The sequence below is a fragment of the Biomphalaria glabrata genome, chromosome 8, assembly GCF_947242115.1.
Source record: "Biomphalaria glabrata chromosome 8, xgBioGlab47.1, whole genome shotgun sequence".
Taxonomy (NCBI): domain Eukaryota; kingdom Metazoa; phylum Mollusca; class Gastropoda; family Planorbidae; genus Biomphalaria; species Biomphalaria glabrata.
This window is the reverse complement of record NC_074718.1, coordinates 10,688,371-10,714,384: the sequence shown is the minus strand read 5'-3', so window position 1 is coordinate 10,714,384 and position 26,014 is coordinate 10,688,371. Positions and strand designations below refer to the sequence as shown.

Below are 26,014 nucleotides of genomic sequence, written 5' to 3'. Positions count from 1 at the left end.
AAGTTAGAAATGTTTATCCGACTTTCTTTGTCAAGTATAGATTCTTTTATTGTCACCTTAAAGTTTGAAGGTAAATATTATCTCAATAAAATATTGTGGAGACGCAATAGCTCAGCGGTAAAGCGCTTGGATTCCGAGTTTCAAATTGCAGTGAAGATTCGGATTTTTAATTTCCGGATCTTTATGACAGCTCTAATAAGTACCTGACATTAGTAAATGCTGTTGGTCGTTGTGCTGGCCACATGACACACTCGTTAACCGAGGGCCAAAGACACAGGTGACCTTTACATCAACTGCCCAAAAGATAGCAGGTTTTGTAAAGGGGAACTTATAAAATATTCAAATTAATATTACTTAACAGGGTGCAGTTAGTCAGACAAAGCATAGCTGTGATGGTACATTCAACTTCTAAAACTTTATACAATGCACTAATCGTCCACGAGCAAAAGTCCATGTCACAGTAAAATAAAAATACAATTTAACTTCAATGAAAAAATGAATATTGACGGCCGGATAGACTACCCCAAACTAATAACGTCTTTTAATACCTGATCTCAGAAATGGCTCTAACGATGTTCCTAGAAATTGAACAGTGGATGTATATCGCGGAAAAAAGAATTACTGGCTCGTTGGCCACACGGGGAAAACTCCAGTTTGACCGTTCTCATTTTTCAAAAATTTAAATTTGCATTGAAAACTGGGTGTACATCTTGAGCAAACATCGGTTTTTAACGGTCTATCGCGTTTGAAAATGTCCGAATGTAAGGTATAATTGACACAAGAGTTTAGTCAATTAATGTCCAGGAACATTTTGTGCTTTGTCTTCTTCGTCTAGATCTAAAGGCCTATCGTCGGAATAGTATACAGTCTAGTAGATCTATAGATTCTCTTAACCAGAATTCTTTCTAGGAGGGAAAAGGGGGGGGGGGAGTTCGGGGTAAAAAATATTCCATTGTTTTTTTATCTAACATTCATTAGTTATAAGGAGAAAAAAAAATCGCTCTATAAAGTGTATACAGGAGTTACTGCCTTTAAAAAGAAATAGAAGAATTTTATTGTTTTTATTTTTGAAAGTATTTTGTACGTCAGAGAGCTTTTTTTGTGTCCTTGAAACAAGTTGTGATGTCAAACGGAAAGAGGGACATCTTGATTGGTCAGTTGATTTTTGCGCACAAAGTGAGCCAAAAGTTTGCGTATGTGTGTGAGAAAGCGTGAGGACGTGTGTCGGTGTTTGTGGGCATGAATATGTGTGAGCAGTGTGAGGTGGCCGTGAGTATTTAAGAAAGATGACCAGTGTACGTTGCTTTTTCAGAGATTGTTTTAACGCTGTTGGTCAGTCAAGCAGAAGACCTAGTCGCCCAATGTAAGTAGTTACTATGTTGATGTTGTTAAATTCATTGGATTTTTTGTTTCATGATGAACTCAAAAATTTCAAGGACGCAAACTTGAACTTCTAAAATTGCCAACGAAATAAGAATTACAAATGAAAGAGATTTTTAAACATCTGATTGTGCAGAATTAAAACTCACACACATTGTCACGTGACGTTTACAAAATATCTTAATATCACTTCCTTTCTTTTGTACACCGGAGACACCAAAAAGCTTGCTATTTATAGGCTTTACGTCATGTATGAACATCTCGTTGTGGAATATATGTCATGAAGAAAACTGTGCTCTCAAATCAAACTGCATTTCTTTTGGCTCGGGTAAATATTTCGATGACAACATGCCAAACAAATAGTTCTGTAACCAAAGTCAAAAATTTCTAATCTGAAGAAACAGACATGAGTGGTGTGAAGATTTTTATTTCAGTGTCAACTTTTGAATGTGACGTTTCTGGAGTTTTTTTTTCATCTGTATTTGTTACATTATCTCTAGTCAAGTTGCACTCTGGGAATGGGTGGGTGGTCAAAACTTTCTTGGTGATTGGACACCGTTCTCGAAAACGGCTCCAATGATTTTCCTAGAACTTTGACAGTTGATATATATCTTTTGGAAAAGTATGACTAGTTCAATAGATACACTAAACAAACTTAAGTTTGACTTTTACAATTTGTCAAAGTATATTGAATATAAATTTCAATTTCTCTAAAGAACTAGAAAATATTTCTGAAAAAAAAAAAAAAAAAAAAAAATACTTCTGCTGGTATTTCCATTGTAGGCTTTATTCATTGAAATAGTTTAATAAATTAATGTTTTAGTCAAATTTTGCACATCGTTTTCTAACACTACATCTACATGTCTATAATTAGAATATTAGAATAGTATAAAGGTGCACACACACAGTGATTATCTTAACCAGTACTGTTTTTGTCTCGGCGAAGGAAAGTTTAAGAGACGAGGTAAAAAATGTTCCAAGTATTTTTCGATGTCACATTTATTAGTTATTAAGAACTAAATAATCACTCTTGCGATGTATACATGAGATATGGTTTTCTTTTGAAATTCATCTATCTATCTATCTATCTATCTATATATATCTATATATATATATATATATATATATATATATATAATTCGAGAAGCAAGAAGTAAAGGAAAGATCACTCTCTTATTTCTGCAGAGTCACCCCACCAAATAACATGTGGGTTGGGGGAAAACACGTCGCTAGGGATGGCTGCGCGCTGGACTGTCAAACTCTGATAGAGCACCCGAAACATGTAAAACATTTTACAAACACTAAATAGCAGGGCCGGACTTAAGTATTGAAAGTATTCGAAACGGATGTCGCGGGGTCAAGTTTGGGTAGGGAAGCGGACAATAAGTGAAATTTATCGTGTTTGAATTAGAAAATAAATTCGTCTATGCATTTTATTCTTTCTTTACTACGTACGTAATTACTTTACGAGCTTTTGCGTATAGCAAAGTCATACAGTATATCATAATAGTTCTATTTCCTACATAGATCCCGCTCAATAGCAAGAATTATGAAATGTTTCAATCTATATTTGAGAATTGTTGACCTCAAGTATTTCTTCATTAGTTTGAGGCGCAGGAAGCTTCTTTCACCTGATTACACAATGACTGCTAATGCATAATGCCGTTTTTATTCATGGAGCGTAGGATTGGCGTTTTCCATATTGAATGACACCCCAAAATGACGATATTTTTTTATATATTCCGTATATTTTAAGAACTTTTTCGTATATTTTGCAATTTCGGGAGATTTCCAAAAGCTCCTGATTATTCGACAGGAGGGCGCGGGAAATTTGTTTTAAGTTATAAAATGGTTTAATTTATTAATTAATACACCTTGAATTAGTGTGGATCCCTTGAAAGTTGGGTCGCATAGGTTGCAGTGGCCTAAGACCGGCTATGCAAAATTGAGGCGTATGCTACGTCGCCGGTCGACTAATATATATATATATAATTCTCTTCAGGGCCCAACAGTTTGGACAAGAAGAAGTGAAGGAAAGATCACTCTTTTATATCTGCAGGTCGAACTGAGTTACCCCACGTAACATTAGCAGGAAAAAAAAAAGAGGGTTGGGGGGGGGGGAGAACAAGTAATCTAATCAGTATTCACACGTCACTAAAAGCAGGACCGGACTTAACGATGTGGAGCCCTGTGCGGTATGGATTACTTTACGAGTCTTGCGTGCAGCGAAGTCATACAGTATATCATAAAATTTTGTTTCCTATATAGATCACGCTCAATAGCAAGAATTACCAAATGTTTTAATCTGTCTTCGAGAATTGTTGACCTCAAGTAATTCTTCATTACTTTGAGGCGCGATAAGTTCTTTTCACTAGATTGCACAATAACGGGTATTGCATAATGCCTCTTTTTTTAAATCAAGTAGAATTGGCATTTTCATATTTAATCACACCCCATTTGACAATTTTGTCTATATATATATATATATATCATTTCATAGGATTTGTATGAGTTTCAAAAAGATTTTTAAAATTTCCGGAGATTCGCAGAACTTTTCGTTTATTTTGCAATTTCGGGAGATTTCCAGGAGCTTCTGGTATTTCAGGAGGCCGAGGGAAATCTGTTATAACTTATAAAAATGGTTTAATTTAATAATTTACACCTAGAATTAGCGCGGGTCCTATGAAAGTGTGGCGCCCACTGCGGTCGCATAGGTTGCATTGGCCTTAGGATAGCCCTGCAAAATAGCGGAGTATGCTACGCAGTGGGTCGGCTAGTTATTTATGTTTTTTCTGTTTTTACTATTTCTCTCAAATCTTAAACTGAAGTTTTTTTTGTGATTTTTTTTAATATTATAAGTTTCGGACGTTCTTTTAGAAATGACGATCATTACGTCCTAGCCCAAACACAGAAACAGAAAACAGCATGTCAGTGAGCTAGGTTCAAAACTTGGGACAATCGTAATGACAATACGAAAAACATAGCACACCACAAGGCAGCCACCAGTAGTTGGGTACTAGAACATTACCAAAAAGGGGCGCTAATTCATATAAGTGAAAAAAACTGTTGTTATTGGCCGTAACTCTTCCTCCCGCTGCTTATTGGCTTCCTTAAATTTCGTAAGTTTTACAAACTTGCAACTTTAAAATGTTACGGTCAACTAAATATGAGATAATTTTGTTAGTTATTTAAAAAAAAAAAATTCTTATAAATTACAGACGTTTTTTTTTTTTTAAATGAAGACTATTATGTCCTGTGTGTATCATATGTTTTAGATATGTTTCAGGAGGTAGGATCTTTTGGCTGGTTTAGGTAATTCGTTCCATTATATATTGTCATAACAAGGATGTTTATTTACAGGGACATGACAAGTACATAAACAACATCTGCCATTAGCACAGTCTCTTCTTATCGACTCTAGACTTGGGCGGAGCTTGTTCTCTTCTGCCTGATGTCAACATCCTTCTCAGTCTAGTCTCTAACAGTGCGCACCTTTTCAGTCTAGTCTCTAACACTGCGCACCTTTTCAGTCTAGTCTCTAACTGTGCGCACCTTTTCAGTCTAGTCTCTAACAGTGCGCACCTTTTCAGTCTAGTCTCTAACAGTGCGCACCTTTTCAATCTAGTCTCTAACAGTGCGCACCTTTTCAGTCTAGTCTCTAACAGTGCGCACCTTTTCAGTCTAGTCTCTAACAGTGCGCACCTTTTCAGTCTAGTCTCTAACAGTGCGCACCTTTTCAGTCTAGTCTCTAACAGTGCGCACCTTTTCAGTCTAGTCTCTAGCAGTGCGCACCTTCTCCCCTAGCTTGGATGGTGGTGCGCATGACGGGGGTTATAACAATATGCACACTAGGGAAGAAAATGCATGCATACCATTTGTATCCTAGCATATAGAAAAAGAAATGTACCTAAATGTTTTGTGTCTTTTTTGAGTAAGTATTAGATTCTGTCTTTTTGTCTGGCTTAATTGTTCATGAGGGTCAAAACAGGAACAACAAATTTTAAAATTTATGCATCGACTCCGAATTGGCAATTGATAACTGCCCGGTTGTTTGGTAAGCGCTTTGAGCTGTCATCACAGCTACTTCAAGCTCTACCCGCAGCCATCACACTACACCCTGCAGGAGGTCTCAACCGGAAAAAAACTTTTCTATACTAAAATATTACTTTTTAAGCTATTAGAGACTTAGAAATATGCAACATGATTAACAGACATGAAAACACAATGTTAACAAATACAAGTTGCCCTAATCAATACACTCAAATAAAAAAGAAGCCACAAAAAGTGGTCATTGAGCCAAAGCTATTACTATCAAGAGTGACGGGCCCTGCTTAGCTCCCTGGCCCTTATTGTGATGCCATTTAATCTGTTTAGTTAAAGACTTAAGGAAGAGCCCGGGAGAAAATGGTCTTCTCATCCAGACTAATCAGATTAAGTTATGTAATCTTCTTTTCTTATCAGTGTGCTATAGAGGAAGCGGAAGCGTGGCGGGGTGTCGTGCTGAAAGGTACGGCACAAAGTTTGAATTTCAATGAATCTTTTACGTATTTATAAAACTGGACAAGATGTTGTTCTATCACTATAAAAACTGGGCATCGTAAAAAAAGATGTAATACGTTATCGTACGAAACAAAAACATGTAAACCTTAAACCTTAGGATCAAACTTCAACACATTTGTTTACATGTTGTTTTTTAATGAGTCGGGAAAATAAAATGGTTAGGCATTCAAATCCGGAGTTAGAGCTTACAGGTTCGGATCCTGAATTAAAGTCAAGTTTCTGGAACTAAGCTTACTACAAAGCTTATATCAGCTCATTCAGTCTGTCAGTTTTACGTTATTTCTCTCATTTCCCATTCTCGGATCTCTCACGATGACACTTTGCACAATTATTTAAAGTCCTTAACAAAAATGAATTAATAAAAGAAATGAACAATTAATTAATTAATCAGTGGCTATTAATATCTTTTTGTTTGATTTGAAAAAAAGAAAAAAATAATCTTACAGTATTTTGATAATGACTGAAAATGTGAAGTTCTTTCCTTTTTAAAACTATTTTTTTTTTATTTTCTATCAATTTTGCTTGTTTAGTTCAATTAGGATACTTATTGGGGAAGGGAAAATTGTCTGTAGCTGTCCTAGCCACACACACATACACATATACATACATACATACATACATACATACATACATACATACATATATATATATATATATATATATATATATATATATATATATATATATATATATATATATATATATATATATATATATATAATACTATATAGATATAGATATACAGTCATTAGCTTAGTTCTATCTCTTGTGATATTGAATTCCTGAAAAGGTTAGCATTATAAAACTACTTCCTAATCAACTTTAAGATTATAACATTAACTAACTATATACTTACCTAAAGCAATCATAACAACAGGCACTATCATAGATAGAGCAACAGCCGCTGTTATAAACGCTAGAGAATAAAATAAAGAATAAACATTATAATCTTATATTTATCACATTCTCTTATTCACAAGTAAAATTATAACATACTCTCTCGTTCTAAATTTGAAATTAATTAATATATTGTTATAGATGGGTTCAATTTTAATCATTGTCTTTGTCTTTGGAAAAAAGCCTCGGGCTCATATATAAATATGGAACTGCTTGTCGGGACAATTAGGGACTATGTGAGCAGGATCTTGGAAAAATTAAAGTTTCCCTTTCAGACCCTGCGATCTATAGAGCAGACAGACCCTGCGATTTATAGAGCAGATGGTGTAAAGGTCATCTGTTTCTGTGGCCCACGGTTAAAGAGGGTGTCATGTGGCCAGCACAACGACAAAACCGCCTTTACTTTTCCATAACTAATGTCAGGTACCCATACGAGCTGGGTGGACTCAGAGGCGACCAAGGAATCCGAAATTTAAAACTCCACTCTTCACCAGGATTCGAACCCTGCACCCCCGGTTCAGAAGCCAAGCGCTTTAACGCTTAACGACCACGCCTTCGCGGGCTATTGGTGGGGGGTGGGCGTGTAATCACTTGGCCCTGGGCAGTGAAGCGGGACCAAATGACTACTCGTTTGAACTCTCTTGGAGAGAGGGATGGTAAAGTGGAAGTTAGTTTGGTGCCAGGTCTCTGCCAGGCGATGGCGACGGGTCGGAGTCAGTGGTTTGAGTCCTCGTCGGGCCTATGTTTCGCCATGTTTTCTTCATCTTCTCTTATTAACCTCGGTACCTTGGTGCTGCTTTCTTTATATGTTACATGCCAGGGTTAGTCATTATTTTTTTCAACACTAAAGCTTCTAACTCCATTTATGTTTTAACTTAATAATAGGGCCATGATTTGTAGATTTAGTCTCGCAATGTGTTATGCATAAGACTTACTAAGACCTAGATCCTCTAGCGCCGTTTTGCGCATTAGACAGCAAGCTGTCTCCACAGAGATCTGTCAAAGGCAATGTCTGAAGCCTCCTTCCACCTGGTATCCTCTGCTCTGAGTTCCATGTACCAATTAAGGTTGGTTTCTTTGCATTGAAGGGCTTGCCTATTACCGAGCAATGCACAACCTGTTGGGTTTGGTTCAACACCGTTATCGGGGTTTGGCCGGTGTAAAATGTTCTGTATGTTTAAAGTTTGCTGTTTATTTGAGCAGGGTGTTATGTGGCCAGCACAACACGCAACCGCCTTTACTTTCCCCAATTAATGTCAGGTACCAATTAGAGCTAGGTGGACTCAGCGGCATCCTAAGAATCTCGAATTTCAAAATCCCAGTCTTCACCGAGATTCGAACCCAGAACCCTAGGTTCGGAAGTCAAACGCTTAACCACTCACCCAAAGCGCCCCCTTGACAGTTTAAGTAGATAAGAATATTTCACAAAATTTTGTAACGATTTCGGCTCCAATCGTTACGCGGACAATGTCTTTGGCCGCTAGCATCAGTAACTCTTCAGCAATGATGGGATGTTTCGTAGCTCTGGCAGTTCTTAGAGACACAAATAAGAACCTTCAACTATGTTCTGTTTACGGTACCACCAGAGTCAAGTCTGTCTTTGTCTCTTTGTCAGCTAAACTCGGCTGCCTGGTCGTGCGGTTTGTGCGCTGGACTGTCGTTCGGATTTATCGACCGTCGAGGGTTCAAACCCTGCCCGCTCCCATCCCCCGTCGTCCTGCGGGAGGTTTGGACTAGGAAGTAAACTATCTTCAACTCTGAAGGAACATCCGAAACATGTAAAACATTTTACAAACTCATATGTTTGCTATCAAAATAATGCGGATGTTCATAAAACTTCATTACGAATGACTTGTGTTTTCTTAATTCCTACATTAACTAAGGCAATAAACATATCATCATGTTTGTATTTTCTTTGCTTAAGAGTCATTTTTTTAATGGGTTTTTTCTTAACGACTTACATTACCTTCAATAACATGGGCTATAAAACGATGGCATATTATTAACGCAATGACTTTTGCACTGCATCAGTCACCATAGAAATAAAATCTCGGATCTCGCAACGACGTATATAGTTCGTCCATCGTGGACCGTAGTTCGATGATGACCACTTTTGTCCTCCAGGCGGATGAGGGCTTTGCACTGGTATGACTATGAGACTTGCGCTGAAAATTTTGATTAAAGTGAAGAAGATTTGTGCAAAACATCGACCTCACTCTCTCGCCCTATAGTCCATCCATTTCCGGAAGCACAATTTGGTCAAGTTTGGGTGCAGTGGATGACCAGAGACTTTCTGTGTGTCTTGTCCTGCCCTAGAGTGCTCCACAGCACTGTGCTGTTAATTACCTTTCTGTCCCATTTGTCTAGTTTTGTGACGTTACATAGATGCCGTCAAATCCAGACTTCACATGCTAGGTTTGACAGAACCTCAGTGTACTGAGTGCCATGGACACCTCTACAAGGTTTAACCGGCCAGTCAAAGCCGTTTCCGAGGTGTGGACAGACATACAAACAGACACTTGTAATCTTGTAAACGTTCAAGACTTAGCATTTTTTTCTCCAAAGTATTAAGTTATATATCATGTTGGTACTTTATTTGAGCTAGTCAATGTGTCTGAGAAGAAAGCGTGCTATTATCAGGAGCTCTACACTTTGATCTATGTCAGTGACTCTTAAGAAGAAGAACATTTCCGTCACTGCATGCTATGTCTTCGCTACAATCACGCCCTTTAATTAACACAGAAATTTGTTTTAATCTTTGACTTTTGATTTGGTCTGGAGTGTTAGAAGTCGTCAAGAAAGAACGGGCATTAAAATGTCAGCTGATTGACGTAAGGTCGATACAGATTGGTGGTTCTGTGCATTCCTTGAACCCAACACTATCTATCTCTCTCTCTCTCTCTCTCTCTTTCTCACTTTCTTTCTCTCTCCTTGTCTCTCTCTTTTTCTCTCTGTCTTTTCCTCTGTCCCTCTCTTTCTCTCTCTCTCTCTCTCTCTCTTTCTCTTCCTGTCTTTCTAGATGTTTCTTTCTTTCTCTGTCTCTCTTTTTCTCTCTGTCTGTCTCTTTTTTTCTCTATTTCTCTCTCTGTCTCTCTATTTTTTCCCTCTATTTCTCTCTCTTTGTCTCTTTTCTTCTCTAAATCTTTCTTTCATTGTTTTTTTTTACCCTTTTTTAGTTCAACAAATTTTCTAGCAATTCTTTTATTTTCTCAATTTACAATGGAAAGCAGCTCTTCACACTTTCACCGTTATCTGAACACTTCACACTCATTGTGCTACTTTATACTCCTGTGTTTTCCAATATTCAAATTTCAGAAACCAAAACTTCATCATTTAAATACAGTGTGCCACTCTCTATACTCTATACGTTATATACCGAGCGGTAGTGCAAAATAGAAGTATAAAAGACGTTTATGAGTTATTAACGAAAAGTCATTGAACCCAGGCCCAACACGTATAACTTACTGCTGCTGCAGATGATTTGAGCAGACGAACAGATGAAGTCACAGATATTGTCCGACTCCTTCTTGGCCTCCTCAATCTGTAGCACCGTGTCCTGGTTTGTGGTGTAGCTGCCCTGGTCGGTGGAGTAGGTCCTTTCTATATGAGTTTTGAAAACCTGCCTGTGGTCCTCATAAGACTGAGGAGGGAGCGACATCGGTGGATTAAAGGGGAGTGAAGAAACAAAATAATTCTTTAGCAATATTCTAGTATTATAACATAACCAAATAATGTCATTATTAATAAAAAAACAAAAAAAAATCATAACACTATTACAGTATGGTAATTTTGTTAATATTAAAGTTTTAAATTTAAAATAAGAATGATTAATAATACCTATACTTTTAAAAGCTGTCTACGAAATAGCTAAATAGTTGTAACTCTAGTACAGTGAAGCCCAACGTACTGCGACATGCAGGCCATTTTAATATCGGACACTTGTGTCGCGGGCCACATGACTAAAACGATGTAAAAACGAGATGAAATTGAAAGTATAGGAAACCCATGGGGTGCGTGGTGGAGAAACTAAGTACGCCCAAACTACCTATGAAGGGGGCTCGAGCAGCGTTGTGTTTACTGAGCGCCTAAAGGCAGCACGGAAAAAGCTTCTCCCAGATACCCCATCCCCACCCCCCACAAATGAGATTGGACCATAGCGCTCTGAGCATGATATTAGCATAAAAGTAGCGCTATATAAAAAACTATAACTTAATTATTTATCTAGTATTTACATTTATTAATGACAAATTTGAAGTCTATTGTCGGAAACTGGCTTCATTTCTCTACTTAGAATGTGAGCAACGTTGGAGCTTTACCACCGACTCATTGTCGTCTCTGTTTGGTAAATGCTCTAATGAGTTCTCCAATGTCTAGGCGTAACAATGTTTTAGTCGCGGCTCAGACCAAGAATGTCGCCCTATTGGTTTCATAGTGACGTTTAATGCTTTCTTATAAACAAATATGTTGGCTTATTATCATTGTAGTGTAACTGAGTTGATTTTCTGCGTGCGTCCAGCGTGTCAGAAGGTCATGTCCAGTGTGTGTGTTTCATGTCCAGTGTGTGTGTGTGTATACAGACAGCATCAGTGTTATGCTAGACGTGCTGGTTTCATTCACTGTTTACTGTAGTCTAATTTTGTCGAATAAAGCAATGGTATTGGTATACTAGTCGTTATCATTTCATTGCGATGATGTTCCAAAAGAAAGTAAAGATCCGCCGACTTTTTTCTGGTAGATTCTACATTACATTCAGAGTCCCATTTTATAAACGCACAAATGTTAAAGGTCAGGTTACCAATCCATCAGAGAAAAAGTGAGATCCTAACATAGGGAAAGATACATTGTTCAACTTTTTTTTTCTACACTTTATGCCAACATTTTGGGAGGGCCGGATGGAACCACGTCGCGGGCCGGATGTGGCCCGCGTGCCGTTTATTTGGGCATCGTTTCAATTTATGAATAATATACTCGCCATACATTGAAGTATTAGTGTACTTTTGTAACAAAATTATTTTAAGCATCACCTTTATGAATAATTATGCACACTTGTTCATAATAAAATTTTAAAAATAAATATAATTTGATTTAATTTAAATGTCATTTAGCTAGTATAGAGCCGTAAAAATAAAATAATAAGACTGTCGTAAATACTTTTATATGTACGTACATGTGTGTATTCATGTATTTCACACGTGTCTTGCACAGGCTAAATTGGCTGTAGAGTTATTTGTCTCCTTTCATTATCAATTTTATTTTAAGTTATTACATGTATGCATAATAATTACTAAAAAATTATCGCTAAAAAATGTGACAAATATTATTTAAATACCATTGTATAAATACAAAGCCACAAAATACGTCAGACCTAAAATACCTTAACTTTACTTCCATTCTTCAAAATATACTCTATTCGGGAGTACAGCATCTTAAAGCAGTGTGGTTGCATAATGGGAGAAATTGTTTGCATAAGGGTAAAAAGACAACCCCCACACACACACACACACTCACTAACACATACTTTTTAAATCTAATTAGGTGACTTCCCATATTTTTATCTGTCATAATGACTCATTAGAATACGTCTTTTTAGGTTACATTATGCATACGAAAACATATTTAAAAAAAAATAAAGTCTAAGACTAGGTAGATGATTAACTAGTTGATTATACTTCACAATCTGTTTCTGTGGCATTTTACGTCTCGAGAGATGATCTTTTCCCTTTGCAACTTCTTGTGTGACTAAAGTGGCCAATCCTGCGGTCGCAGGTTGGGCATATGTAATCACCAGGCGTCGTTGCATTTTCATCCTTCTTTCTGCTTCTGTTGTGTATGGCATCTGTAATCCGAGACCCTTCCTTTATGCTCTCACTCCATGTGGATCTATCCAGTGCTACTTTTTCCCAGCTGCTAGTGTCGATTTTGAAGAGTTTCATGTCGCGTTTGCATACATCCGTATACCGTAAAAGTGGGCGACCAGCGGCTCTCCTTCCTTCTATTAGATAACAGAGCGGATGTCCTGGCACCCTGCTCTTCGTAGCACTTCCTCATTGGTAATTTTATCTTGCCACCTTATTTTAAAGATCCGCCTTATGCATCAGAGGTGGAAGACATTCAGCTTTTTTTCCTGCCATGACTAGGTTGACCATGTTTCACTCTCATATAGCAAAGTGCTCATGACACAGGTCCGGTAGACTAAGGCTTTAGTATCGTTAGTCAGCAATATGTTGTCCCACACTCTTTTCTGCAACCGTGACATGGTGCCCATTGCTTTGGCTATCCTGTTGTTAATGTCTTTATCCAGTAGTGCATTGTTGGATATAACCCCATCATATCCACTTCACAATCATGTCATTTATTTCAAAACTTCCTTCCTCAATGCTTACTCCAATTTAAACATTCGCTTATAACTAACTCTATACATATCTATTTATCTAACTCTAAACCAGTGTTCCGCAGATCTCCAGTGTCCCGCGACGTCTGAACAGGTGTTCCATGAACTATTGGAATGATTAATTAGAAGGCCACAACGTGAATTAATCTTTCTCAAAAAAATAAGCAAAGTGTTTCGCTAAATACTCAAAATACTCAGAATGTGCCGTTTAGGAAAAAGGATTGGGAAACACTGCTGTTAGCCCAACACTAATACCAGCAATTACCTTTACTAACTAGATACCTAATTCCAATACCAATAGTTACCTTAATACCTTAATATCAAGATTTACTTAACCAATCTCTATACATAAATCCAATATCAATAGTCGCCTATACCTGTATACCTAATACAATATCAATAAGTTCCCACAAGTTCTATAAGGCAGATGATGTAATGGTCACATGTTTCTGCGGTTAACGAGTGTGTAATATGGCCAGCAAAACGACCAAATGCCTTTACTTTTCCCCAACTAACGTCAGGTACCCATTAGAGCTGGGTGAACTCAGAGGTGCCCGAAGATCCCGAAATTTAAAGTCCCAGTCTTCATCAGGATTCGAACCCGGGACCCCCGGTTCGGAAGCCAAACGCTTTACCGTTCAGCGACCTCGCCTTATACAATAACAATATTTAACCATATCAAACTCTCTTCTGAAATATATTGTTGATAGTTATAGATGCTTAACGACAATCTCGCTTTGCCTTCTTCTTTTGTGACTTTAATTCAGAAGCGTCCATTATTACGTTTTAGCATAAACTCTCCGCAAGTCGACCTTGGATGTCAGCGGGCCGGATGTAAACTCAAGACTGTCGTGTTACAGTCCGGATAGCATAGAACACGACCAGACATCCACGTGAATAGTTTAATTCAATATTTTACTCTTTCGTGTATTTTCACACCTTTTGTTCATTTCTAATCAACTGAAGTCCCATCTCTAGCAACGCCTCTGTTTATTCAATTAACTCCTTAAGCTAAACGTCCAATAATACCCTAGTGGTTCCCCTTTAGTCAAGTATGTCTTTTAGATTGACAGCGCAGTTGAGTTATTCCCTGTCTTGACAGTAATGATTAAGTCAGCCCTTGACTCCCAGACACGAGCTCACTGGTCCCCGAAATAAAATAAAAAACTTCTCTCAGATCACGGCTCATTGCCTTCACTGCTTCCACCCCCTCCCCTACCACATTCTCCCCCCCCCCCTCCTTTCAAAATCTCTTCCAGAGAAAATATGACAGAACAAGGAGTACGCTTGGTTCGGAAAGAGGAAAGGACAGGGGAGAGGAGAGGGCTACTCTGATAGTACCAACTGTCATTGACATCACGTGAGCGGTGACAACAGGGCCGTGATGATGACACTTGGGGATAATGACAGACTTGGGTCTGTGTGCACTCGAATGTGGAGGTGTGGAGATAGGAGGAGAGGTAGATCTAGAGTTTAGAAAGACAATGTCAGAACTAAGGCATTAATAATTCACTATATCGCTTCATCAATGTAGATAGATAGATAGATAGATAGATAGATAGATAGATAGATAGATAGATAGATAGATGGATGGATGGATGGATGGATGGATGGATGGATAGATAGATAGATAGATAGATAGATAGATAGATAGATAGATAGATAGATAGATAGATAGATAGATAGATAGATGTTAGTCATGTGTCTTGTGTAGATAAGTCTACACGAGCTAACACTCAAATAAGCAAACCAATTAACACAGGCAGAAGGCCAACACTACAAACGTAGTCGACGCTGATACACGATGTCGAAGTTTATTACGTAGTGAAGGAAACCGTCGATTGTCGTATTATCCAAATACCTACTCTTGAAACTAAAGCCGATCTTACTTTGGAGCTGCCAAAAGTCTTCGATTTACTTTTCAATACACTTCCTAAATCCTAGTCCATAGACTTATATATTATATCTAGACTAGAAACAGGAAGTAAATTCTTATCCGCGACTGATCGATTCACAGACTTATATATGTTTAGATTTTTATGTACGTAAACTCTTTTTTCAGGCTCTAGGGGGCGTCGCACCAATCAATCTTTTCTGTCTTAGAAAAGTAATGATCTTTAGTTTTCAAAGTTTAGAAATAATGCAAAATCATTTCTCGGATATTGGGATATTGACGCAAATATATGAAACAAAGCCATTTCCTGCTTGTTTCCATTGAGATAATGTTTCAAAAATCCTAGATGGAAATAATTCATGTTGATTTAAGTCATCTTATGTACATTTAAATAGATTGATTTCCTAGATCTTTCTAGATTATGTATCTAGAGTATGTATTTTTGATGTTCAATTACTAGATCTAGATCTAAAAAATAAATTATATGTTACATAGGTCAGGGTTGAAAAAAAAAAAACAACTTTACTTCTTTTAACTACTTTACAAACGCCTTGATCCAACTTTCAAAAAATGTTCACATTTTTGTAGTGTTAAAAAGTCTCCATGTCAAGTCTAGTATAATATATATAAGTCTATGTTCTAGCCATATTTTTAAACTTATAAACTTTCCCTTTCTATGACACAAATAATATTTCGAGCCAAATTTCTAATCGTTCCATGTATGTATATAGGGTTTAGACTTAGAGCGACAATGGGAAAGGGGGGGGGGTGTGGAAAAGTGATTGACAAAGGAAATATTATATAATGGGAAGAATGACATAACAGAGAACTATGAGAGATAGAGAGAAAGTGAGACAGTGAGAGAAACAGAGAGAAAGACTAGAAGCAAACTATAAACAGACTGATTCACAAGAGAGAGAGAGTGAGACAGTGAGAGAAAGAGAGAAAGTCAGACAGATTGAGAGAAACAGAGAAAGACTAGAAGCAAACTATAAACAGACTGATTCACAAGAGAGGGAGTGAGACATTGAGAGAAAGAGAGAGAAAGTCAGACAGATAGAGAGAAGCAGAGAAAGACTAGAAACAAACTATAAACAGACTGATTCACAAGAGAGGGAGTGAGACAGTGAGAGAAAGAGAGAGAAAGTCAGACAGATAGAGAGAAGCAGAGAAAGACTAGAAACAAACTATAAACAGACTGATTCACAGACATTTTATGACTGCAACAAAGGTAGAAAACAGTAAGATTGCAAATGGTGTAAGCATTAGCCCTTAAAGCCGTATTGTATTCACGTGAAATTGTGTGCGCGTACGCGATTAAAGCTTACTAGTGAAAGGGTAAGAGAACAGAACAGAGAGAGATAGAGAGAGAGAGAGAGAGAGAGAGTAGAACAAGGAATGGATTCAGTCAGAACGAGAATGATGGGTAAATAAAATCCCAAAACGAGGCCGTATAAAAGAAAATGAGAAACAAGAGTTCCGAGAGAAAGAGAATGCCAAGGGAAGATAATGCTGATGGCCAACTATGAGGTCATCCTGGAACTGCTAAGTTCATTAAATTAAAGACTCCACAGATTTGACAGCGCAAACGTTACACGCTCAATCTCCTGGGCAAAGATCGTCATTTCCTTTTGACCCCTAGGGACACATTAGGCTATAACCTGGGTGACGCTAGGCTCTGAATGACACATTAGGTATGTCATCAGCATTGTGACATCCATAGACGCGAAGAAAGTTAAAAATAAAAAAATCTGTATTAGTTTCTAGAATTTGATAAGCATGAACTAGAATATTCACCTATAAGAACATAAAAATAAAAATATTAGTTATTTGTAGCATTATTACTAAAATAAGCAAAACGTATACATACATATAAATACGCACACACACATACACAAACAAACACACGCACACACACACGTATATATATATATATATATATATATATATATATATATATATATATATATATATATATCACTGGCGGATCCAGGGGGGGGCGGTAGGGGCGATCGACCCCCCCCCACTCGGTCGACCCCCCCCCCCCCCCCACCACCGTAGGGGGGGGGGCGGACGAATTTTAGTATAGAATTCACACAATTTGTATACGAATTTATTACTTATTTTAATAATATATACTAATTATTTATATTTAAACCAATTTTTAGATTATTTCGCCCCCCCATCTCTAGTATGTTGGTCGACATGGTGGGGTCGGGAGGGGGCGATGGCATTAATTCCGCCCCCCCCCATAAACTTTCGAGTGGGGGGGGCGGTCCAATTTATATGTAGAAATCACAGCTCGCTAACATAATCGATTGAATATCTATACGATTAAAATTTGTTATTAGTATTTTAACCGATCTTTATAGCCTATTATGTCGTTCCCCTCTTGGCCGATGGGGTGGGGATCGAATACCTCTACTGCCCACCTAAAACCTTTGAGTGGGGGGGGGCGGTCCTACTTTTCCGAGAAATCATAGTTTGTGAACAAAATTAAGTGAATTAATATATAAATTTTATTATATGTCGCTCTCTTTCAGGTTTTTTTGCCGATTCGGTGGGGTGGGGGGGGGCGATTGCATGTACTGCCCTCCCCCACTCTAGCCCTCTGAGTGGGGGGGGGGGCTGTCCTATTTTAATGGAGAAATCATTGTATGTGAACAAAATTAGTTGAATATCTATATAATATAAACTACGTGAACCCATTGTATATTATGTCGCACCACACTCTAATATCAAATTTTATCATTTGTAAATATAAAATGAAAAAAGGTTGAACCAGGTGGGAGGGGCGATACATGCAATCACCTTTCCCCCATGGGACAAACCAATATTTTTTCTTTTTGTATTATAGTTAAGAAATTACAAAATAAATAAAAAAAATCTGTCACTAATATAATTAATATATGCTATAAAATTAAATTCTTATATCGAGTCGCCCCAACCCTATTCTTTAATGCCAAATGCAATCATTAGCAGAAATTATAAAAAGGAGTGAGGATTAATCATTTTCACTCTATCGCCCCCTCTCCTTTCCAGAGTTTATGTAATTTCACATGAATTTTTCTTAATTATTTTAAGAAAGACTTTGCTTTGGAAAAGTTTTAATTCAAACGAAATTTTTCAGTATAAGAGTCACGATTGAAATGAGTTCTAAACCCAAATATTTTTTTTCCTAGTCGCCTTTTTCCAACCTTTACTCAATCTGATATTTTTCTAGTTAAATAAGTTTTGGACTATAACTCACAATTTATGCTTGTATTTTATTGAATATTATTTATCGAATAATTTTTTTTCGGCGGCGATCCTCAAAGCCTTAATCTAAAGATATGGGGTATCTTATCTTTTCAAGGAACAAATCGGTTTTATTTGCAATGTATTAATGGCGTAAAAATGTATATTAGAATATTTGTCAACATTATTCGAAAGGTCCTTTATAATAGGATGAATAATGAGCTTTAGGTTAGGAGAATGCGTTTCTTCAGTGAAGAATGCAAGAAAACGCTTTTCGTGATTTGGCTTCGACCCGAACCCCATTGATGAATAATGAGCTATAAATGTTTGGAGAATTCGTTTCTCCAGTGAAGAATGCAAGAAAACGGTTTTTGCCCCGAATCCCACTAATAAATAATGAGCTGAAGATGTCAGAAGGATGCGTTTCTGCAGTGAAAAATGCAAGAAAATGCTTTTTGCGTCGGGGCTTAACCCCGAACCCCACTGATAAATAATGAGCTGTAGATGTAGGGAGAATGTGCTTATGCAGTGAAGAATGCAAGAAAATGCTTTTTGCTTCGCCCCGAACCCCACCGATAAATAGTGAGCTATAAATGTCAGGAGAATGCGTTTCTTCAGTGAAGAATGCTAGAAAACGCTTTTGGCGTCGGGGCTTCGCCCCGAACCCCGCTGATAAATAATGAGCTGTAGATGTCAGAAGGATGCGTTTCTGCAGTGAAAAATGCAAGAAAACTGGGGGAATCTTACAGCGCTCCCCCAGACCCCCAAGCTTGCAAGAGAAAGGCCTCAACATGACTTTTTTTTTTCGCTGAAGGTTGAGAAACACTGCTCTATTTTATTCTCATATATATATATATATATATATGCTGTACGCACGTTTATGCATAGGGTTAGGGTTTACTGGGCGTTAGGGTTAGGGTTTGGAAAAAAATCGCCCCCCCCCCCACTCCAAAGTTCTGGATCCGCCAGTGATATATATGTGTGTGTGTGTATTTATATTTATATATACATGGCCTCCTACTTCAATCAAAACGCAACTATGGATCATTTTTATATCTTCTTCTTCTTCTTCTTCTTCTTCGTTCTCATTGCGCAGTGGTTTCCAAATTAAGGAGCTCTCCATATAGTTTTCTTTCTATTGGGGTGTTTTGGGGCCAGTGTCTTATACGGGGGCCTCTTGGTAAAGAGAGCAGTTTTGGAGGACATGGTCGGCATTCTCTGGTGATACTCCACATGGGCAGATTTCACTGGTTCCAATTTTGAGCTTCCGGTGCATGTGTTGTCGCATTCTGTTGTGTCCGGTCCTGAGTCGAAAGATTAGACGTTGGTCTTGTCGGGATAGCTTATAGTAAGCGTCATCTTTCTTGTGATTTGGATGAGAGCTCGTCCATTTCTTATTTATTTTATTAACAATTAATTTCTCTCTCTCACTCTCTCTCTCTCTCTCTCTATATATATATATATATATATATATATACATACATAGCCTCTTCCTTCAATCAAAACGCAACTATGGATCATCTTTATATATATATGGGCTAAATACAATATTTTTTCTAATAAGAGAAAGTTGTTTGACTACTTGAAATGTGTTTAGTATTAAAAAGATAACGATAAGGTATTGCCGTCGATTCTTAAGATTAGGGAGGAGTGCATTATTTCATGTGACCAGGTAAAGTTCTGTCAACTGAATATTTGCCATAACCGATGCAGACAAATCAAAGTGCTGTAATTTTTAGGCCTCCAACGTGTCCCGCGACCATCGTGAGAGTTTCCGTCTCTTTGAGACGCCATCTGTTGCCTGCTGCTTGCTTCTATGTACTAAGACTAGGGCTGCTTTATTTATCCTTATGGAAATGTGTTGTGATTATAAGGACTCTTTTTTCATATAAAAACAACACAACAGCTAGTGAGGGCAAAATGGTTTCTGAGTTAACAAATCAAGTTACAATATAATACTATATTCAGGAGAGTCTGAAAGGGGAACCTTACGATACTTTACTACTTTTAATTAACTATTTGGTTAATGTTTTGAATGATTAATGTTTTGCTAGGAACAATGAATAATTGTGCCAATGCTCAACTTGATCCGAGAACGGAAGTGGAAGAAATAACGTGTTCAAAATTTGTAAAAAAAAAACACTATAAGAATAAAAATAATAACAAAATACAACAAAAATAAACAACAGGAAGAATCACCAAATAACTCAAAACGACAACATTAATAACAACATAAAAACAACAAACAACAACAAAACAGTAACAAACACAACTACAGACACAATAAAAGTACTAGCTAACGTCGTTGTACCTACCACCACAGTACTGTTGGTTGTCACGCTTGATTTGCCAGGCGAACTGCTGAGTATCGGGTCCGTGTACAAGTTGTGCAATTTGGCGATGGGTGTCCCGGGGACCGAGGAAGTAGCGGAGCTGAGTCCGTCATTATCGAGTGGGCGTGGGTGACTCCCTGAGGTGGTACTTCCAGCTGACTTGGTCCGGCGAATCGTTGCCTTACGGGAAGACTTACGGACGAGAGTGCCGGTCCTAATGAGCATGGACATACTGTGTGTTGGTTCTAATGAGCGTAGTCCCTGGTCTGGGTGTTCAACGGCTTGTGAACCACTGCAAGATACACATCTGGGAGCAGCCAAGTGATAGGCAGTGACATGATATTAACTTCTGTTAACGAAATAGCAAAAATAGAGTATAAATATAATATAAAGATAGAGATTTTAAAATATTTAAAAAAAAACAATAAAAACATTTTTTAAAAATACTTTTTTAAAAAGACAATTTATAGAGCAAGTGTTCACTTAATAACAAATGAATGTTATATTAAAAATGACAATGGAACATTTTGACCCCCCCCCCCCCCCCAAAAAAAAAAAAAAAAAGAATCCTATTTAAGAAAATGTATAGGTATATTACACTTTATAATATTCCAATGAAAGACCTTTAGATCTAGACTTTGATGACGAGGCGCAAAATTTTCCAGAACATTCAATTAAACCTTTGACTCAATAACGCTTTACATTCGGAAATTCCCAAACGCGATAGTCCTTTCAAAAAAACGCGATAATCCCTTCAAAACCATTGCTTTATCTAGATCTATGCCTAACTCTGTAGCCAAGTTTAAATGTATTTCTTTTTACTTTGAAAAATTATAACGCTCAATCTAGAGTTTGCCCCGCGTGGCCAACGAGCTAGTAATTATTTTTCTCAGCGATATACATCAACTGTTAAATTTCTAGGGGAAATTGTTAGATCCAGGTTCCATGACGTTCTGACTTGAATAGCAGTATTGTTATATAATAAGAAGTAACATAAACTCAATAAATAATAATAATAATAAAAATAATAATAATCTTTATTGTCCGTATGGAAATTTGTCTTATTATTTGTACATTACACCAAGCAAAAAACATTATAACTATAAGAAACCAAAGTGTACATTCACACCAGACTCACTCATAATTTACATGTGGCAAAGTTTATACCAGATTGTTCTTATTTAATGATTTGATTTCAAATAGACCAATGGGGCCATGACCATGTTATACATGAGATTTACTTTTTCTGATAAAAGTTAAGGGAAACACTTGAATTCAAGTAATGGCATGTACTTATTATAACACAATATAAGTGCAGTTTCGTGCACCATTCTTTCTGCACCTTCCAGATTCGAACTTAGGCGCTTTACCAGTTAACCACCTTAATATAGGAGACATTCATTATTGTCATTATTATTATCAAGGAATTTAACTCTGCTACACTCTACAAATATATTAGAATAAACCAGAACAACACTATTAACGGAAGGTATAAAAATAAAAGAAGGACTTTCTTGCAGTATGCAAGCATAGACTAACCAAAATACTCAACAGCAAATTGTCTGGTAAGAACATCAATTCAATAAATATTGTTATTCATCAATAGGCATATGCATTTTATTCGGTGCTATTAAATGGATTGACTGTCAATCCTTGACACCGACCTACACGATATTGACAGGATAAAAAAAAAACTTAACTAAAGTTCGCTGCCTACACCCCAAACTAAAAACAACAACTCAAATAAAAGCAATAAATACACCAGTAACTAAAAGTACAATAGAAACTATGTCAATAAATTAAAAAAATAAAACGGTTATCTGCCTAAGAGGGGTGGAGGCCGTAAATACAGAGCCTATACAAACTGTGTAAGACGCAAATAAGATCGAAATTCCAAGCCTCTAGCAATGAACTAATCCCCCCCTCCCCCCCCCCCCCCCCGTTCTTTAGCAATTACGACCATTAAGCAATCCCACTGAACCTGGAGAAAAAAATGATGTTAATATTGGTTTAGAGGACGCAGGCAGTCTTTTTTTTTTTTTTTTGTGAGCTAAAAGGTGGTTGACGTAACAGGGGTGCCCCACGGAAACGCTTTAAGGACCAGCCTAGGCGATAGCTTGCCTTAGCTGACATAGAAGAGAGTACCTGGTTGCAAGCGGCCTCATAGCGAGATAGGTGGAGATCACTCACAAAGGCCACAGGATACACATTTGTATCATGATGACTGGTTAAAGGTTGATAAGTTAGCTACCGTCGTAGATCTTCAAGTTGTCCGCCCGCTAAGAGTATCGGAACTGACTGCAAAAACTATTCAAGGGTTGTTATTGTTCCCCTCGACGCGAATCGAGCCTAGCCGACCTACAGAAGGCACGGTCGAGGAAGTCGTGAACCTCATACCAAACGTGACCAATAATAGCTCGGAAAAGGAACTTAAGAGGGGCAGTCCCTCTAGACCAGGGGTTCTTAACCTGTGGGTCGCGACCCGCTTGTGGGTCGATTGACGATTTGCCAGGGGTCGCCTAAGACCATCGAAAATATAGATTATTATTGTCTTTTCTTCTACTGCCGTGTGTGTGTGTGTGGGGGGGGTCGAGGCAGATAGACGGATTGTAAAAAGGGGTCGCCGAGCATAAAAGGTTGAGAACCGCTGCTCTAGGCCCAAACATGGTAGTGCTACTGGGCAACTCAGAATCATATCATTTAATGTCTTCACGCAGCTACGGTTAAAGAAACATGAAATTGAGAGACTTTTGTCGACGTATGAGGTCGATGCGCTCTTGGGGCAGGAGGCGGGCAAACGCTGGGAGGAAACGGAGTTGTGTGCCCTCGCTTTCGGGCTTCACGGCTTTCACCTGCTGTTATGTAAACTGCCAGAAGCTAGTCACTTTTGTCAGGAACTCTTTACTAGCTCGTGTAAAGGATTCTGCTTCTCGAGAGAGCGGTGGAACCGACACACTCATGGTTGAAATCTATAAGTATGAACAGAGAATTGAATGCCTAAATGTCTATAATCCACCGCAAAGTGTCCCTACACTCGATGATAAAAGCCTGTACAGCACCAGGACTGTAGTGGCGAGTAATTTCAACGCCAAAATTCAGTTGTTAGGTTGTCCAACAACCGATCTCTCGAGACGAAAAGGTACTCGACTTATGCGATGGAACAAATTTGGTTCTCCTCAACGACGTTGACTCCCCGGCAACATTCATTCATTCCAGGCTGGGGGGGGGGGGGGAGTCGAAGCCATTTTTGTGCCTGGTCTCCGCGGATGTAGTTGCAAAGAGTCGGCTAGACGTCCTGACGGACCTAGGGTCGGATCATCTGCCGCTAATGGTCACGATTAATCTCGGAACGACAAAAAAAACTGTCTCCCTAAACGTAAGTGGGTGTACCCAAAGGCGGACTGGCAGGTCTATAGGAGTGCATTGGATGCACTCTTAGAGAAACTTGAAATTTATTTTGAGGACTTAATGATACGTATGGACTCTGTGAAGGCTCTTTTAACGGCGGCTCGCAGGGCCATACCGCAAACGAACGGCAAGCGCATATGCCGGTCACTTTGGTTCCAAGAGTTGGCACGTCTTGTCAGGTAACGAAAAGTTTCAGGAAGAAATCACGCTAGACAAGAGACAGCGGAAACAAGACGAGCCTAAATAAACGTTCTATGTGCGTTGACGTAGTATTATACTATTACACATGAGACTGGTTACTATTAGTGTGTCGCGAATGTCGTAGACTGCTGGGTTCGTGCTTCCTGGAGTCACACTTGACACGTGACAAACATAGATATTACTGATTGACTTAACGCCACTTTAGCAGACAAAATATAACGGCTATATGATAACAATAATAATACTGCATTCCTTGTCAGTGACATGATCCAATAAGAAACAAAGTCACATCCACATAACAGCGGTATCAAATATATCCAACATGCCAAATTCTCCAAAATAGACTTCAAGTAACGTCCGGGTTAACAGCGGGTAACAAATACGTAATACTACTAATAATAATAGTACAGATTAATAACTATTAGAAATACATGTCTCAAGTGACCACTGGCTTCGACTGCCCAGAAGATACTTCTTAACTCAAAATTACTACTTGACTCTCTAAGTCACTACTGTCCGAACTTGACCAAAAGATACTACTCGACTGCCTTGTCCAAAGGATACCACTTGACTGACTGGTCCAAAAGATACCACTTGACTGACTGAACTCAAAGTCAATTTAGTCATTCTACTTCCTGTTTCAATATCAGGAGTTTCACGCGTCTTTTCACCCTCTTAACCCGAGGTGAACATTTAACAGGCAATGTCAACCGAGACTGTGACAGCCTACAACAAGCTTACGTCGCTTTTAAGAGAAACAGTGACAGAGGATTCGCTTAAGAAGTGGTCGGAGGTCTGTGCGAACGTGGACCTTGCGGATGGACGACAGACATGTAAATTACTAAACAATCTGGCTGGAGTGGGGGACCGAGGGTAGCGGAGCCTCTACAGACACCAGGTGGCCCTGTTATAACTGAGAAAAGGAGAACCGAGGCTTTGAACAAGCATTTCGCTGGAGTCTCTAAAGTTCATAAAAAGTTCCGTGCTGGTGGCCCTCGATCACATTAGAAGAGCCAAAGAAAAACGCAGATTGGTCGACAGTGACGCTGGGACAGAGACTTTCTCTTAGCAATGATTTCGCTATTAAAAAGACTAGGCTTTACAAAGCAGCAGGGCCAGATGGCATCAGCGCAGAGATGCTAAACAAACTTTGATCTGATTGGCCTCCGAAAGCTGTACGACTTACTAAATCGGACATGGATTCAATGGGACTTTCCAAAGGCGTGGAGATTGGCTCCATTGTTCCCATTCTTAAAAAAAGGCTAGGGCGCCAACAGCCCAGAGAGCTATAGAGAAATTTCCCTGTGGAGGAGCCACAGACTTTTGAACAGGCTAGGGCAATTGTAGTCGAATGGATTAGAGAAAAGTGGCACCGACAACGGAAGCACAGGCAGGGACGAATGGTGGAAGTTAAACAGGGAAGAACAGGTAACACTTGCTAGGTACAGAACGGGACATTGTCCAATCGGAGCTTATTTTGCTAAATTTAAAGCTAACTTCGACTCACTGCCAAAACAGTTAACCACCAGCTTTACGAGTGCGTGATACTACACACCAAAAAACGGTCATTTGAGTGACGAAGCTGGTACGCATGTTGAGTTAGAGTTGTACGGAGACAGGGCAAATCTGCAACGAACTGCTGCTTTTCTCGTTCGTGTTATTAGAGAATAGACTTCTCAAGACGGTGCCTCAGTGCGATGAGACTTTCACGGT

General features: G+C 38.4%; 2 protein-coding genes across 2 annotated transcripts in view; one reads left to right on the top strand and one right to left on the bottom strand.

Annotated features, from left to right (window-relative positions):
- Window positions 1-26,014, bottom strand: part of LOC106061921 (transmembrane protein 272-like) — a 56,603-nt gene that overhangs the window by 20,624 nt on the left and 9,965 nt on the right. Inside the window, exons 2-4 of the mRNA XM_056039738.1 lie at window positions 20,675-21,041; window positions 10,303-10,477; window positions 6,797-6,856 (exon numbers count right to left, since the gene is read on the bottom strand). Coding sequence (XP_055895713.1) covers window positions 6,797-6,856; window positions 10,303-10,477; window positions 20,675-20,923 — 484 coding nt within the window. The 5' untranslated portion in view covers window positions 20,924-21,041. The remainder of the gene's footprint in view (window positions 1-6,796; window positions 6,857-10,302; window positions 10,478-20,674; window positions 21,042-26,014) is intronic.
- LOC106061920 (probable cytochrome P450 CYP44) overlaps window positions 1,303-26,014 on the top strand; it is a 49,912-nt gene continuing 25,200 nt past the window's right edge. Inside the window, exon 1 of the mRNA XM_056039736.1 lies at window positions 1,303-1,363. The gene's annotated coding sequence lies outside the window, so the exon portion shown is untranslated. The remainder of the gene's footprint in view (window positions 1,364-26,014) is intronic.